Source organism: Dermacentor variabilis, chromosome 8 (assembly GCF_050947875.1).
Source record: "Dermacentor variabilis isolate Ectoservices chromosome 8, ASM5094787v1, whole genome shotgun sequence".
NCBI classification, from domain to species: domain Eukaryota; kingdom Metazoa; phylum Arthropoda; class Arachnida; order Ixodida; family Ixodidae; genus Dermacentor; species Dermacentor variabilis.
This window is the reverse complement of record NC_134575.1, coordinates 170,364,207-170,380,286: the sequence shown is the minus strand read 5'-3', so window position 1 is coordinate 170,380,286 and position 16,080 is coordinate 170,364,207. Positions and strand designations below refer to the sequence as shown.

Sequence of the window (16,080 nt, the reverse complement as noted above, 5' to 3'; positions counted from 1 at the left end):
GAACACAGTCGTCAGCAAAAAGCAAGACACTAGATGTTAACTTTCTCGGCAGATCGCTAATAAAGCTAAGAAAAAACAAAAACCCGAGGACAGCGTTGCGGCACACCAGAAGATACAAAATAGGTTGGTGAAATGGAGTTCTTGGCAGATACGATATATACGAATTGCATATCGACTGCAAGGGTCCAAGAAAAGTGGAAGAATGCAAACATTATAGTAATCCACAAAAAGGGACACGTTAGAGAATTGAAAAATAATGGGCCTATCAGCTTACTCCCGGTATCATATAAAATACTCACCAAAATAATCTTCAATAGAATAAAGGCAACACTGGACATAAGTCAACCAAGGGAACAGGCTGGCTTCAGGAAGGGATACTCTACAATGGATCGCATGCATGACATTAATCAAGTTATCGAGATAGCCGCGGACTACAATAGGCCCCTCTATATGGCTTTCACAAATTACGCAAAGACATTCGATTCAGCAGAGAGACCAGTAGTCATATATGCATTGACTAATCAACGAGTACAGAACAGTCACGTAAATACCTTGTGAAATATCTTAATTCTACACAAGAAAAAGAGGAAGATAAATATAAAGAAAAAGGCCAGACTGGGAGACACGATTTTTTCAATGCTATTCACTGCCTGCTTAGAAGTATTCAAGCTGTTAAAGATTGGCGGCGAATATGTCAGCAACCTTCGGTTTGCCGATGACATTGTTCTATTGAGCAAGAATGCAGACGAGTTACAACAAATGATCGAGGACCTTAACAGAGAGAGAGTGTAAGAGTGAAGTTGAAGATCAATATGCAGAAGACAAAGATAATGATAAATAGCGGGGCAAAGGAACAAGTGTTCAGGATCGCCAGTTGGCCTCTGGAGTCTGTGAAGGAGTACGTTTGCCTAAGTAAATCATTTACATGGAGCCCTGATCATGAGAAGTAAATTCACAGAAGAATAAAAGTGGGTTGGATCGCATACGGCAGACATTGCCAGCTCCTGACCTGAAGCTCATCATTATCATTGAAAAGGAAGGTGTAAAGTCAGTGCATTTTACCAGTGCTTACATATGGGACAGAGACTTGGAGACTGACAAAGAAACTTGAGAACAAGTTCAAGACCTCGCAAAGAGCGATAAAAGGAAGATTGCTAGGCATAACGTTAAGAGACAGAGAGAGTGGTTTGAATCAGAGAGCAAACAGGTATAGACGATATTCTAATTGAAATCTGTAGGCAAAAATGGAGCTGGGCAGGTCACATCATGCGCCGGTTTGATAACCGTTGGACCACTAGTGTTGCAGAATTTGTACCGAGAGGAGCAAAACGCAATCTAGGACGACAGAAAACTAGGTTGAGTGATTAAATTAGAAAATTCGCGGGGGCTTGTTGTAATCGGTAGGCACACAACAGGGGTAATTGGAGACCGCAGGGAGAGGTCTTCTTCCTGCAGTGGCCATAAAACAGGCTGATGATGACGATGATGACGTACTGAGTTCGATTACGGAGAAAGCATTCAATCCCCTTAACAGGTGGTACGAACGGGTGGATCTCTAACTTTTCCTCTGTTAACCGCGCTCATTGTCAAGATTCTTGCCTCATATTCCTTTCACTTTGCGTAAATTGGGTTTTGAGAAGCTCTGTAAATAATTGTTTCTAGTAACGTGGACTGTTTTCCGGCTTATACACTTCCCGCCAAAAACTCTGCGCTTATTTTTAGTAGTTTTATCAAACTTTGCTCAATCAAGCACAGTATGTTAATACCGCTGCCCGCATATCACATGACACTTGCCACACGGACCCAGTAAACCGCCTTCGCGCTCATAGTACTATCTTCAGGCTCATTCTTTTTCTACTGCAGCAGAAGACTCGGAGTACCTCCCCATCAGATTGCCACCATGACTGGGCACCGACATCTACAGAAAATAACGAACAAGACAGCCTTTGAGAGTAAACAATAACGCAGTTGACATTTCATATTCATTATCTGTTTGACTCATGTATTTACCTGCCACACTTAGGCTATTTAGGGTTGTTCAAGAGTGGTGTATTTATGAGCTAAACTTTCGGCTGTTCAAGTAGCTAACCTAATATACGTACACCTACGTCTACTGTAAGGCCCCTATTAGGATGTTTAAAGTAGCAAATTCAACTTAAAGAAATAGTCTGACAAGTTGCACATATGTGACAAGAGAATTTACCTGAATTTCAGTGTTCGGCAAGTGAGGTTTTACGTTGCCGTGCTATGCATGAGGACATCGCTCTGCTGTCATGGCTGCAGCATTTGGTCAGAGCGCTTACTTGCAATGGGTAAAAAAACGAACTCGAAAAATAAAATGTTTTCCATAATAATTTCTTCCTTCTACACATACATGCCTGCCACAAGTATAAGCCATATCACTCACTGATATCACAGCTAGCCGCGCTTTTTTTTCAGGCGCGCTAGAAAACCTATCAACGAACTAGGAATAGTTTTGAACAACTTGTAGAAAGAAACTCTATTTGACACGCACCGCTTTCCAGTTGCCATGTTCTGGCTCTACATTATTCGGCAAATGTCAGTTTCACATCATCCGTTTCAAAAGAACGAAAATAAAGGAAATAGACGCGAGGATTCATTTCTCTTCGCGGGTAACGTACGAGTCATGAAAACGGCACGATTGGGGCTTTGTTGACATTTCGTGGACCTCTGTTTTTTCATGCGTCATACTGAATGTCAGAATAGAGAAATCGTTCTGTCGAAACAGATCAGGAAAGAAATATCGCGCGTCTGCCGTCGGTGAGTATATAATATTAAATCTCTCTTGGGTTCTGAAAATAAAAGGGCGCTTTGAGCATCGGGAGAGGCTATCCTGCTGGCCTTCAGTTAGTACTTTTCCGTGGCTTAGAGAAGTAATGTACCAGTGCTTTGCTGCAATGTTAAGCATGCTCTCACTGTTCTACTCCTCGGGAATAGCCAGAGAAATTGGTAGTAATTCGTCAGTTTCCACTGAAGATACTGTCGAAACGACTGGATCTAATATGGGAGAGATTAGCACTGACGGAATTGTAGAAAGTGACGGGACGACCTTCAATTTAACTATTCTTCACACCAATGATATTCACTCACGGATTCTTGAGAGCACAAAGCGTGGCGTGCAGTGCAACGCCAAAGCACGGAACGAGAGCAAGTGCTTCGGTGGAGTAGCGAGAATTGCTGAATTGGTAAGTGAACATTATTTCGATAATTACAGTAAGGAAAAAATATTCATTTTAATCGAAACTGTGGACTTAGAGCTGTCGTATAGTGAAATTTCGATATAAAGTTACCAAGTTGCAGAGAGGTAAATATAATCGTAAGAATTTTTTTAATATAGCCGTGTCCAAACCTTTTCGCACATACTTTAGCAATTACTTCACTTCACTTCACTTTATTACCTTAAAGGCCCCCAGGATTGGGGGTATTACATAAGGGGTGGGTAGCTATTAAAATAAATTATATACACAAGGGAAAGATGTTTAGGTACAAGTTTGCTCGCTGGTAAATATGTTAATTATACAGTTCAAAAACGTCGATGGGCAGGTGATTGCGGCGATGTCGTGCGGAAGGCCGTTCCAGTCCGAGGCTGAACGTGGGAAGAATGATGTGGCAAACGTGGTAGTGTGCGTACGTGGACGGGCGACTTGAAAGGGATGACCAATGCGGAGAGAAATGCGTGCAGGAGGGCTGATGTAGGGTGGATGATGAAGTGAGCGGTAAAAAAACCTATGAAATAAGTACATAGTAGCGATACGACGCCGACAAGTCAGGCTTGTTAAGCCGGATTCTGCTTTTAACGATGATATACTGACATTATATGAATAGCATGAATGGATGAATCTTGTGGCACGATTCTGCACTGATTCTAGACAGTTTGTTAGATATTTTTGGTTAGGGCTCCAGATGGCAGAGGCATATTCCAGCTTAGAGCGTACGAGTGACTTGTATGCAAGCAATCTTAGGTTTGGTGGCGCTAGACGTAGATGACGTTTTAGGAAACCAAGGCTTCTGTTAGCAGATGATATCACTCTAGTGACATGCGCGTTCCAGGTTAGATCGTTAGACAACGTTACGCCTAGGTATTTGTAAGACTGTGTTAATGCTATCGTGACGTGCGAAATTGTATAAGGGAACAGGAGAGGATTACGTTTTCGATGAAATGACATGAGTTTGCATTTATCGGGGTTTAGTTCCATGAGCCATTGATTACACCAGTCCTGGACGCAAGTTAAATCTCTTTGAAGAGTTAGTTGATCAGAGGGGTTACTGATTGTGCGATAGATAACACAGTCATCGGCAAAGATGCGAATGTTACAGGAGACCTGTGTTGGTAGGTCGTTAATATATATTAAAAATAGAAGGGGACCAAGAACTGATCCTTGCGGGACGCCTGATGTTACTGCAAGAGACCTAGAGGTTTGATTATTAACGTGAACGAATTGGGTACGGTTTGCCAGAAATTCTTTTATCCACTGCAGTATGTTATGATGCAAATTTAACCAAGAAAGTTTTAGTAGCAAGCGCACGTGGGGAACCTTGTCGAAGGCTTTCGCGAAATCTAGGAAGATTGAGTCAGTTTGAAGGTTAGACATCGTGCACCAGTATATATATTCTAAAGAACACAAGACCAGATATCTATGCTGTATAGCTTAGCATGTCGCTTCATCAGTGAAATCATAAGAAGACAACAAATACTGACACCAAGGACAACATAAGGCAAGTTAGTTATACCTAATAAGTTAAATAAAGAAACGATGAATTAATGGAAATCTAAGTGGATGAAAAAACAACTTCCTGCAGGTGGGAACGATCCCATAACCTTCTCATTACGCGTGCGATGCTCTACCAATTGAGCTACCGCTGCGCCGTTTCCCCATCCACTTCCTTAGGGTATTTATGTCTCTTAGTACAACGCTGGGAGTGTTAGCCAATGCCTTCACTCACAGACCTTGGCGGCGGATGTGAAGGCGTCTAGATAACATGATCTTTTTTTTTCAGCTAAAGGCAACCGGTAAATGCGCCCACACATGCTACCTGAAGGCATCAATGTTGCCACATTCGATACCCTCGTTATGTAATAAACGAAAAGAAGGGGAATTAACTGAGGGGCCCGATTTTTATTAGTCACCTCATCAGAAGCCAACAAACACTGACACCAAGGACAACATAGGGAAAACATTGTCCTTGGTGTCAGTTTTTGTTGGCTTCTTATGATATCGTCGAGTGTACCCTGCTGAAATATACACGCTGAATGGGGATCCAGGCGTTTGTACTTCACGAAACGTGACCGTTGACGCGCGATGCCGAGACGAACCTCGTTCTCTTCTTCTTCAGTCCCCTTGCTGTGCCACACCATGTGGCACAGCAAGGGGACTGAAAAAACAAATAAAATAATGAAAACATACATAGGCTTGACGTGTGAGAGCCGAGATGGCCTAGGACAAACACATAGGCTATAGCCACAATCACTGTGGTGTGCGATATAGTCATAAGGCACTGAGTGACGATTAACAACAAAAGCTAACATATGCGGCTGAAAACGTCCAAATTTAGGGTCTATAGTACGGTTTCAACCGCAAAACATGCACAATCTAAGACTGCACTTGTCGACGTCGGGGAGGCTGACTTCCGTCAGGAAGGACTTCGCAATTCACGTCACTAATTTGCTGCAACACTCTGTAAGGTCCGAAGTAGCTACTCAAAAGTTTCTCGGATAGTCCTTTTCGGCGCACGGGAGTCCAGATCATAACTTTATCGCCAGGTTGGAACTCGACTTCTCGATGGTGGAGCTTGTAACGTTGCGCATCGATGCCCTGTTGTTTCTTTATGTGCACTCGGGCAAGCTGACGGGCTTCTTCCGCGCGTTGCACGAAAGTTCGACATCTTGGGCGAGATCGAGGTTGTCGCATGGCAGCATTGCTTCTAACGTATTGTGCACTTCACGGCCGTAAACGAAGTAAAACGTCGTGAAGCGTGTTGTTTCTTGCGTAAGTCTTGCGCCTGGACTCACTTGGCAGAGGTGGCGCTTCACCGTTGGAAAGAGATGTCTGCAGTGCCTGCTGTACTTCGTTGCGTACGACGCTGGCGAGGGAGCTGACTGGCGGTGGCGACGTACCGTGGCGCTTCTGCAGCTCGTCGCGAACCACTTAGCGAATCAGCTCGCAGAGCAAGGCGACGTCGCACCGGAAGCCTACCGGCGTATCCGAAGTGCAGGCGGAATTCACTTGTCGGTTGTACATGCTCGACCGTTGCTGAGGCGTCTTCTCCACTGCGGTGGCTTCGGTGAGGAACTCCACGACAGTGTTGGGCGTATTCCGAACAAGACCGCCAAAGAGCTGTTCCTTTATGTCTCTCATCAGATGACGCACCTTCTTCTCTTCCGACATGCTCGGATCGGCACGCTGAAAGAGACGCGTCATGTCCTCCACGTACATCGTGACGCTCTTGTTGGACTTTTGGACGCGTGACTGAAGGGCTCGCTCCGCTTTTTCCCGGCATTCGGGGCTGGAGTAAGTCTCCGGTAGCTTGCGCTGGAACTCAGGCCCGCGTAACAGGGCACTTTCGCGGTTAATAAACCAAGTGCGACCACCATCCTGGAGGCTGAAGTATATGTTTCTGAGTTCGGCATTGTTGTCCCACTCGTCAAACTCCGCCAGTCAGTCCTCCGCGTCTTCAACTGTGTTGCCATGAAAAGCCGTCGGCACTTGGGGGTTCAGCAGCGTTCGGTAAGTTGGTGACACCCGTTCCGTAGAAGTCGCAGTGGTCGTAGTCATCACTTTTTCCTAGAGGTTTCCAAATTCTGGGGTGAGGCCTCGGATTCACCGGCTTGTGCGGTGAACTGGAGTCAGCTCCGATTGTGCGAGGTTCTTGCTGCCCAGTGGGGTCTCCTGCATAAGTTGGGAGTACCCAGCAAGCTCCACCAAATTGTCGCGTATACCCTGCTGAAGTATACACGCTGAATGGGGATCCAGGCGTTTGTACTTCACGAAACTTAACCGCTGACGCGCGATGCCGAGACGAACCTCGTTCTCTTCTTCTTCAGTGCCCTTGCTGTGCCACACAATGTGACACTATATGACTAAGAAAAATCGGGCTCCTCGATTAACCCGCTATATTCTGGTTCATCTATGAAATCGTTTCATGACCAATTTTCCCTTTAACCAATTTCTCCCTATGACCAATTACTGACTTTTGCAGTGAGGTATTTATGTCGGAAGAATTTGATAATAACAATGACTTCGTTTATCAAATTACTGAAAATGTCGAAGTGCACAGAAATATCATCATCATCATCATCATTTATTTACCCTTAAAGGCCCTTGGCTTAGGGCATTACATAAGGGGGGGGGGGAGCAGTCGTTACATATACAATGGTCGGTAACAACAAAAAAGAAGCAACACAAAGTTCAGGATTCATGTTCAACATTAACATCATTAGAAGCATCAACACTAAGATAGACACAGCGGCTCAAGCACAACTTGGAAACAAAACAAAACACGCATACACATTCAAAAACACGGCAAAATAGCTCAGCTCTTGAAATGTGCTGTTAATAAGTGCCTGAATTTATTAGGTTCTATTTCAGTAACTATGGAATCGGGTAAGTCATTCCACAATGTAATGGAGCTAGGTAAAAAAGATTTATTAAATGAGTTTGTGGAGCCATGTATGCGCTGCAAACTTAAGGAGTTGAAAAGACGGCGTGAGGTGCGAAGCGGCGGGTGTAATACAGAATTTCTTAGCTGCTTAGCGCAGAATCGTAAGGCTAGACATATATAAAACAACAGGGAAGGTATAAAGTAAAAAAAAAAATCTTTAACATTTTCACACTTTACGAGGCAAGGCGGTCATGCTCAATAAAGTGTTGAATCTTTATTCACACTGAATTGCAAGGAAACTAAAGGAACCAGTAAGACCTCTCAGAAGACTATATGACGCAATTTTATCCTAGGACTGAATTTTAAATTACACAGAATGTACCGTCAAGGTTCGCCACATTCGCCTCATCCATAATACAAACTGTCAAGATAATAGACGTAGAAAAGGAGATGAATTCAGACTCTTGCGGAATGAGCTCTCAGCGCACCTAGACTCCCTACCAGACACAGACCCCCCCCCCCCCTTTCACAGAGTTATTGTAACCTACTTTGGAGAAACAGGTTGCCGTAGCACTCGTGCATTGAAATTGGTGACCGCAAGTGCGCATGTTGCTACTCTGTGGAGGCGCGCAAGCGCAGACGTTAACATACGACTCAGGCGAGACGCGCAATCAACGCAATCTCTAACCTGCCTCGTTAGGGAGGTTCCATGTATTTCGAACGCCTGTCGACACCTCTTTTCCTGCACCGTGAATTTCGCATGACCTTTTTATAAATAGCTATTGTGGCTTTCTCTAAAAACATGCGTTATTAACTCTACACAGTGTCCATATGTTCGTATTAGGTATAAATGCTTCATTTAGCATCATATATTGGTTTTTATTGGAATAGCAATTATTCGGACAATCTACGCGCATTTCCGCCGTCGACAACCGGGTCCTCGCGATGATTCCTATAAAGACACACCGCGTTCCTCGTCTTTGCGCTCGCCTTCGCTCGCTTAGCCAGCTGCATCGCATGTCTGATAACATATCGGAGGATTGAAAAGGAGAGCTCGCGTGCGCCGCAACCACAGTTGAGGCGGCAGTAGGGACGGCGACAATTCTGATGAGCAGGAGGAGGTCTGGGATCGACATCGGATCGAGATAAAGAGGGAATGAATCGCCCAGAAAACAGACGAACAGCGCACCGAACGACTGGCTAAACGGCGCAACATAGCTAGATAAATAGACTAACCTGTACTTGCAATCTAGATTAACGAAGGCTAACCATGCTGTGCCTTAGCCTTAGCTACGTATATCCTGGCATAGCCGAGCTAAGCCACTGCCAATTTTTACAGGAACATTTTATAGATAGCTGTTGCGTCTTTCTCAAAAACTTGCGTTCTTAACGCTACACAGTGTCCATACGTTTGTATTAAATGTAAGCGCTTCTTTTAGCATCATATATTGGTTTTTATTGAAATAGCAATTATACGGACAATTTACGCGCATTTCCGCCGTCGCCAACGGGGTCCTCCCAATGATCGCTATAACGTTCAAGTGTGCTAATCGCGTGACTGCACGTCGTACGCTGTATGTGCGAGGGAACTTGTGCGAGGGTGAGCCCAGGAGAGTGGCTTGATCTCGCGCGCTCAAGGGATGAAGGTGAGGAGGAAGCGCATAGTCTTGTACCAAGAGCAGGACAACGGGCTGGTAGGGGGGGGATGGGTGTACAAGTGTTTTACTCCGACGGTGGCTGCTTATGGCGCAGCTGAGCGCAGCCGCACACGGCTGCGCGGGAAGTATCTTGAAAGCGATCTCTGATGAGTAGGTGCCGATGACTGATAGCTTCGTGTGCGCTGTGTTCTCGCCGCTTAGTTCGAATTAAAGCGAGCAGCAGCACGAAGGTAAATTCACTCGTTGCTGCTGTTGCTGCTGCCACTCTTCCTTACGCCAGCGGTTTGACAGCGAGTGTCCGTACTCATCGAATTAGATGTGTTTATGTTTGCCTGTGCAGGCTTGACACAATGTTTGTGTCAAGAGAATGTTTACGAGTTTATGTGGCCGATAAAAACTTCTATCCTTACTTCCTATAACTGTCTACTAATTTACTATCCAACTCGATACTTGGCCTTTCGAGTCCGCTGTGATTTTTGGCGATGATGATGACTGTCGACGTTAATGCCTGTATCATTGTAAGAATATACAGAAAAACCTATTGCCACCGTACAAAGGGGTTATGTATGGGGCATATACTCTATCGCGAGTAATTTTTCTCGCTTCGAAGATGATGATGATGGTGATGATATATTGGCATCCAACGATGGCGGTGACAGATCGCCACCTATCTTGCTTGAGCTAAAGACGTATGCAAAAGGCCATGTTCATTTTGGTTTGATTGTATACCTTTCCTTCACCTTGTCTATTTTCACTCTCAGTTACACAGGCCTTTGTCACCTACTTCCTTCACTTATTCCTGCATTCTGCGTCTGCGCTTTTCAGGAATAGATACTCGTGCACGTTACCGTTTATGTATTTAGATTGATCCCTGCACCTGAGTCTTTGTTCAAAGGTAATTTTGCTCTGCGCTTCTTTGACTTTCAAATAGGAACAACCCATGGCACCCCGGATTACCTTATTTGTGCTTTTACAGTCTTGTCCCAAAACGAACTGGACAAGCGATATTTGGTTAACTACCAAGCCCCATTAGATACCTTATCGTAATCACAGAATGGCATTTCTGAACGTTAGCGCTCGCACCTTTACTCCTTTCCAGATTCCACGCACCACTTCATATTTATTGTAGTCCAAGACGGCCCTAGGTCTCATTATGTTTGTATTCTGCTTCTCCTTTATTATGAGTATTTCTTGGTGGGTGCTTCACTATATCTTTCTTTTATTTCTATATGTGGCGAGGTACTTATATTGGCTGACTATAGATATGACTTGCTGGTGAATTCACACCACACAATTCCTCTTCTGTTCATTAAAACGCAATTCCGGATTTCTCAGAACTAAACTGAGATTGGCCTAAAATTGACCTAAAATTGTGCCTGTGTTGCCGCAAATATCCACAACTCTCGTTAAATAGGTTGCATTGTGCGCTAGTATCACTATGTCGTCAGCATACATCAATCCTCCTCACAACGAAACGGACGGCACACACCAAGAAAGACAGGCATATATCAAAGCGTAGATCAGTCCGGAGACCTCCTGTGGCACCATTGGTCAATTATGCATGTGGAATAAATGAAACCCTAATTCGCTGTTTTCCAGTTGTCTTTCTATGCTCTTGAAACAAAGCATGAACAAATGAACAACAATGGAGAGTCCTTGCTTCAGTCCTTAGTGAGCTTCCACCACTGCATTACATTTTCGGCCGTCTCATCCAATGCGGACTCGGTTGTATATATATATATATATATATATATCTGCCCCAGCAGCTCCATGAAATCTTCATCTAGGCATTGTGTTTAACGATATCCTGTAGCAGTTTCCTGTCTCCATTGTCGTAGGCTCCCTTAATAACTAGAAAGGCTATTTGAAACTCTCTTGCGAGCTTCTGAAGTCACCATGCATTCAATTCATACAGAACATATTTTAGTCTACGCGTCTGCCTAGTGTGAACCCATTTTGTATTTGCCCCGGCACATCATTTGTCTCCACGCACTTCCGCAGTTACAATCTTATGACTCCGTGCTGCCTCGCCATGCTTAGTGAGTGTGTGCATGCTATTCAGTCATTGCTGTTGCTTTCAGACGATGTCGAAACCGATCTGGGGCCTAGTATAGCTGACGTTTTCGCTAAGCTGCAGAGGCTGACAGCTGGACAAAGCACAAGAATCACTGAGGTACAAGGCCTAAAAAATCAACTTTTGTGCAACGGATTTAAATAAGTGAAATGATGGAACTGGAGCAACACTACCAGGCACTCATCCCCCTGCGAAGCGAATTGGAAGCTGTGTATGCTGCTACCTCTGAAAGTGGTCGCCTGGTATCCAGCCTAGAGAGCCGCATAGAGGATGCTGACAACCGTTCATGTAGAAAGAACTTAATATTGTATGACATTCCTGACCCCAACCCTCCTGAAACATTTGCGCATTCGGAAAAAGTATTTATTGATAAAATTCATGAGCACATCAAGTCGATCCGAAAGAAATTGAGCGTGCGCACCGGTTGGGACGCTATTCAGCTAGCCGTTGCCAGCTTGCCATGTTTGCATTCTATAAAACAAAAAAAAAATTGGTCTGGTCTAATGGCCGCAAGTTAAAGGGGAGTAACTGCAGTTTTGATGAGGACTTTTCACCTGCTGTTCGAAATGCCCACAAACATCTTGTTCTTTTCGGCAAAAGCATGGCAACACCTTTCAAACTACGTTTCAAAAGACTTGTCATAGGATCCAAACACTACGAATATGATGAATCATCTAATACCGTAAAGGATATTCACTAGCAATCAAGGTGCAATAGAGGTTCGCTTAACCCTCGCGACATCACCACAACGAATAATCTTTCTTTATCTGTTATTTGCACTAACACCCGTAGTTTTCTTCCCAAACGCGAAGGCATATCAAGTCTCGTTTCTTCATAACGCAGTAATTTACTTATTTCAACAGAAACAGGGGTACCATCGGAGATCACTGACAATGAGGTATTATCCGACTTGCCAAACTTCGACGTTCATTGGTGTGACCGCCAAGCAACGCGAGGAGGAGGGGTTCTTATAGGATTTAGCAAGCAATTACCCTGTATCCCAATCGCGCTTCCTACTGGCCTTGAGATAGCCTGGCTACTTATACGCTCTTTGCCACAGGCTGTCCTGCTGGGTGTTTGTTATCGACCACCTGATAACAGCCCTGATTTCCCAGAAAAATTAAACACCATTTTATGCCAGGTTACTGCCGCACATCCCAACGCTCAGATTATTTTATTCGGTGACTTTAACTTTCCTGGTATTGACTGACATGACCTATCTTCAGCAGCGTTAACTAATGCTGAGGCTAAAGACTTCACCGATGTCTGTTTGAACTTTAATCTTTCACAGCTTGTTTCTGAACCGACATGTGTCTCGCTTGGCTGTGCAAACATCTTAAATCTTATACTAATTAATCACCCCGACAGCTTATCATCATTAACCTTCCTTCCTGCTATCAGCAACCACAAAGTTCTTCACGCTACCTTTTTCTTTCCCACGCCACCACGTGCAACATATCGCAATATTATCAGCCTATGCGATGAAGGAAACTTCAATGCCATTTATGGCGAACTGACTGCCTTTCTACCAAACTTTCAATCTAGATTTTACGAGCGATCCACTCACACTATTTGGACGCTGTTTAAAAGTAAAATTATTGAATTAGCAGACAAACATATACCGAAAATTACCTTCCGTCGAAACCGCCGGAACCCATGGTTCACTAACCATGTAAAGCGTCTAGAAAATAAAAAAAAGGACTTTTTCGATCTGCAAGGTTAAGTACGAATGCTACACATGGGAAAAGTATTATTCTGCCGATAAAATGTGCTTATCTGCTCTTCATAGCGCCAAGCATACCTTTTTTAACATCGAATTAACAAAAATACTCAGAGAAAACCCCAAGAAATTCTGGGAAGTAATAAACCCCCTCAAGCTCGAGCCGTAAATCTTGCTGACGATTCTGGAGATATCATGACTGATACCGACTGTGCCATTTCGTTCCACAATGCCTTCGCCGAAGTTTTTACTAAAGATACCAGTTCTCCTCTACCATTAATGTCTAGTAACGTAGTATTTGTAATGCCGGCCATCACGTTCTCCGTAGATGACATCTCCAATGTAATTGATAACCTCAAGCTCTCTTCATCCACCGGTATAGATGACATTAACTTGAAACTGTTAAAATATATTAAGTATATCTCAGCTACACTTTTGTGTCTCCTATTTTCTCAGTCACTTTCAGCAGGCTGCATCCCTTATGATAGGAAAATGGGAAAGGTCATTCCTATCGCCAAGGGACTCAATTCAATTCAATTCAGTTTATTTGGACACACATAGGTGGTACAGGATGTTCACGAGGCGCGGCAAAAGGAGGCAATAATGCCTCCTGACAGGGCCTTCACCTCGGGATCACACTTTATGACAGCAGGTCGGCATGACAAAATACTGCACTACATTGTGAGATCAATGAAATCAGTGGAAATTCAGAAATACAATGCTGCGTCACATATGACAAATTATCCTATTATTTGATATTATACATTGGTTAAATCATTCTAATTCACGGAAACAATGATGTAGATAATAATTCAGATGGCACTTGCTCAAGATAAAAGACAGGTACAATTCTAAGCAGAGGAGGCAGGAGAAGAAAGCATCATTTTCATTTCTTTCTTAAATTGAGAAAGGGTTTTGCAATCATTTATACAGTTGATCATTAAAGGATAAGTGTTACAGAGTGTAACTATTTGATTGTCTATGATCTGAGTACCATAATTTGTGCGTGACTTCGACCAAACCATAGATACAGTGCGCAAGTTATGGGTAAGGTTCCTGTTTAAGTACTTAGTGCAGAAGGATGAAAAATCATGCTTAATGTTATGAAAAATCATACGTTATGTTAAAAATCATATGTTATGAAAAAGTCAACAGGAATAACCCACTAAAATATCGCCCCATCTTCTTAACGAGTCTTCCATGTAAAATAATGGAGCACGTCATTTACTCACTCATCATGGGCCATTTAGGCGCCAACCATTTCTTTCATCCTGCACAGCATGGATTTCGTAAGGCCTTTTCTTGCAAGACCCAACTAGCTCTTTTCGTTCACGACCTTCACTCGAATCTTGACTGTAATTAACAAACTGATGCTATCTTCCTAGACTATGAAAAAGCTTCTGACAAAGTCCCTAACCGTCACTTATTGCAGAAACTTCCTTTTTTGAATTTAGACAGGGATGTATTAAAATGGCTAGAAACGTTCCTGACTAACCGCGAGCGATTCATTAGTATCAAATACCAGTCCTCCGTCAACCTTCCGGTATCTTCAGGTGTCCCTCAGTGGTCTGTTCTTGGTCCACTTCTCTTTTTCATATACATCATTGACTTACCCTTTCATATAACTTGTAAAATTCGAATGTTCGCTGATGACGGCGTGATTTATCATACCATGAACAATGACACTAATGGACATAATTTGCAACAAAATCTCAACCATGTGCAGTCTTGGTGTGCCCATTGGCTAATGACTCTTAATCAATAAAATGTAAATATCTGCCATTTACTCGCAGTCGCACACCCTTCTTGCCTTCTTACACAATAGCCAACAATCGGATTAAAACAGTAAAATCATTCAAGTACTTAGACGTCATGATTTCCTGTGATCTTAACTGGGGCACGCATATCAACAGCATATTATCATTGGAGAACAAAACACTCGGCTCTATGAGGCGCCACTTGCGTCATGCACCTCCGGATGTCAGACTTGTGGCGTACAAATCACTTATCAGGCCTAAAGTCGAATATGCGTCACCTATCTGGAACCCATATCAAAAATATCTCGTCAACGCACTTGAGTGCTTGCAAACTCGGGCAGTAAGATGCATTCATTCATCCTATTCATATGACGTAAGCATACCATCCTGAAAACAGAAATCTGAGTTAAAGTCACTCTCGCACCGCCATCAGATAGCCAGCGCTGGTCTTTTTCATAAGTTTTGCTACAGTTCACTTAATCGTGTGCCATAGATCATTCAACCCGCAAGAATATCAAAACGCGTTCGTCATCCACTCCAAGTTTAAAACCACGCTCACAAACGACTACCTTCTCTGCTTCCTTTTTTTTCTCTCGAACAGCAATTGATTGGAATGCCCTTCCCCTCGATGTTGTATATAGAAATAATAACGATGTGTTCATTTGCTGAGGTAGCTCCAAATTTGTCAAATTAATTACCTTTTCTCTATAAATTCATCATCTACCATGCGTTTCCGATTGCATGCAATGTATATACCGTTTTTCAAGTGTTCGACGAGTTACTGAAGTGAATTGTCCATTGCCGCTGTTTCTTCTCTTCGGCCGAAATAACAGTTTTTTCTTCTTCTAATTGACAATTTGTTACGAGTATGTACTTGTTTATACAGGCTATCTACCACATTTCACAGGTTTTGCTGGTTATCACGTTGAATTGTTCTCGCAACATGTACCCTGCGCCTTATGTAACACCCCTGATAAAGGGGCCATTAAGGAAATAAACTGAGCTCACCTTACCTGACTTGGAGTACCGTTCTATATGTCACCGACGTTCATGTAATTGGTCTGTGCGAGGTCGTGTTATCCTGATTCCCTTTGTCTTTGTAGATAAAGTTAATCTTCATGAGTGTAGGGCGCTTAGTGTTACACAGTGTTAAACTTAGTGTTACATTTTTTACTAAAACAGTTCATCTTGCTTTCAAGCCATCCAACTGCAATCTTCAGTTTAATCGCTTGCTCTATGTCATTAGTCTGC

The 16,080-nt window shown here is 43.4% G+C and overlaps 1 protein-coding gene and 1 long non-coding RNA gene across 4 annotated transcripts in view; one reads left to right on the top strand and one right to left on the bottom strand.

The window, feature by feature from the left end:
- The window catches only part of LOC142591668 (uncharacterized), a 60,852-nt gene extending 58,479 nt beyond the window's left edge, over nucleotides 1-2,373 (bottom strand). Inside the window, exon 1 of the long non-coding RNA XR_012830486.1 lies at nucleotides 2,204-2,373. This is a non-coding gene — a long non-coding RNA (uncharacterized LOC142591668). The remainder of the gene's footprint in view (nucleotides 1-2,203) is intronic.
- Nucleotides 2,374-2,819: 446 nt separating this feature from the next.
- The window catches only part of LOC142590722 (protein 5NUC-like), a 190,049-nt gene continuing 176,788 nt past the window's right edge, over nucleotides 2,820-16,080 (top strand). For 2 of the 3 annotated variants that reach the window (XM_075703152.1, XM_075703151.1), the window contains exon 1: nucleotides 2,821-3,206. In XM_075703152.1, coding sequence (XP_075559267.1) covers nucleotides 2,898-3,206 — 309 coding nt within the window. In that variant the 5' untranslated portion in view covers nucleotides 2,821-2,897. Of the gene's footprint in view, nucleotides 3,207-16,080 lie in introns of all 3 variants that reach the window. The other variant, XM_075703150.1, reaches the window with a different exon arrangement.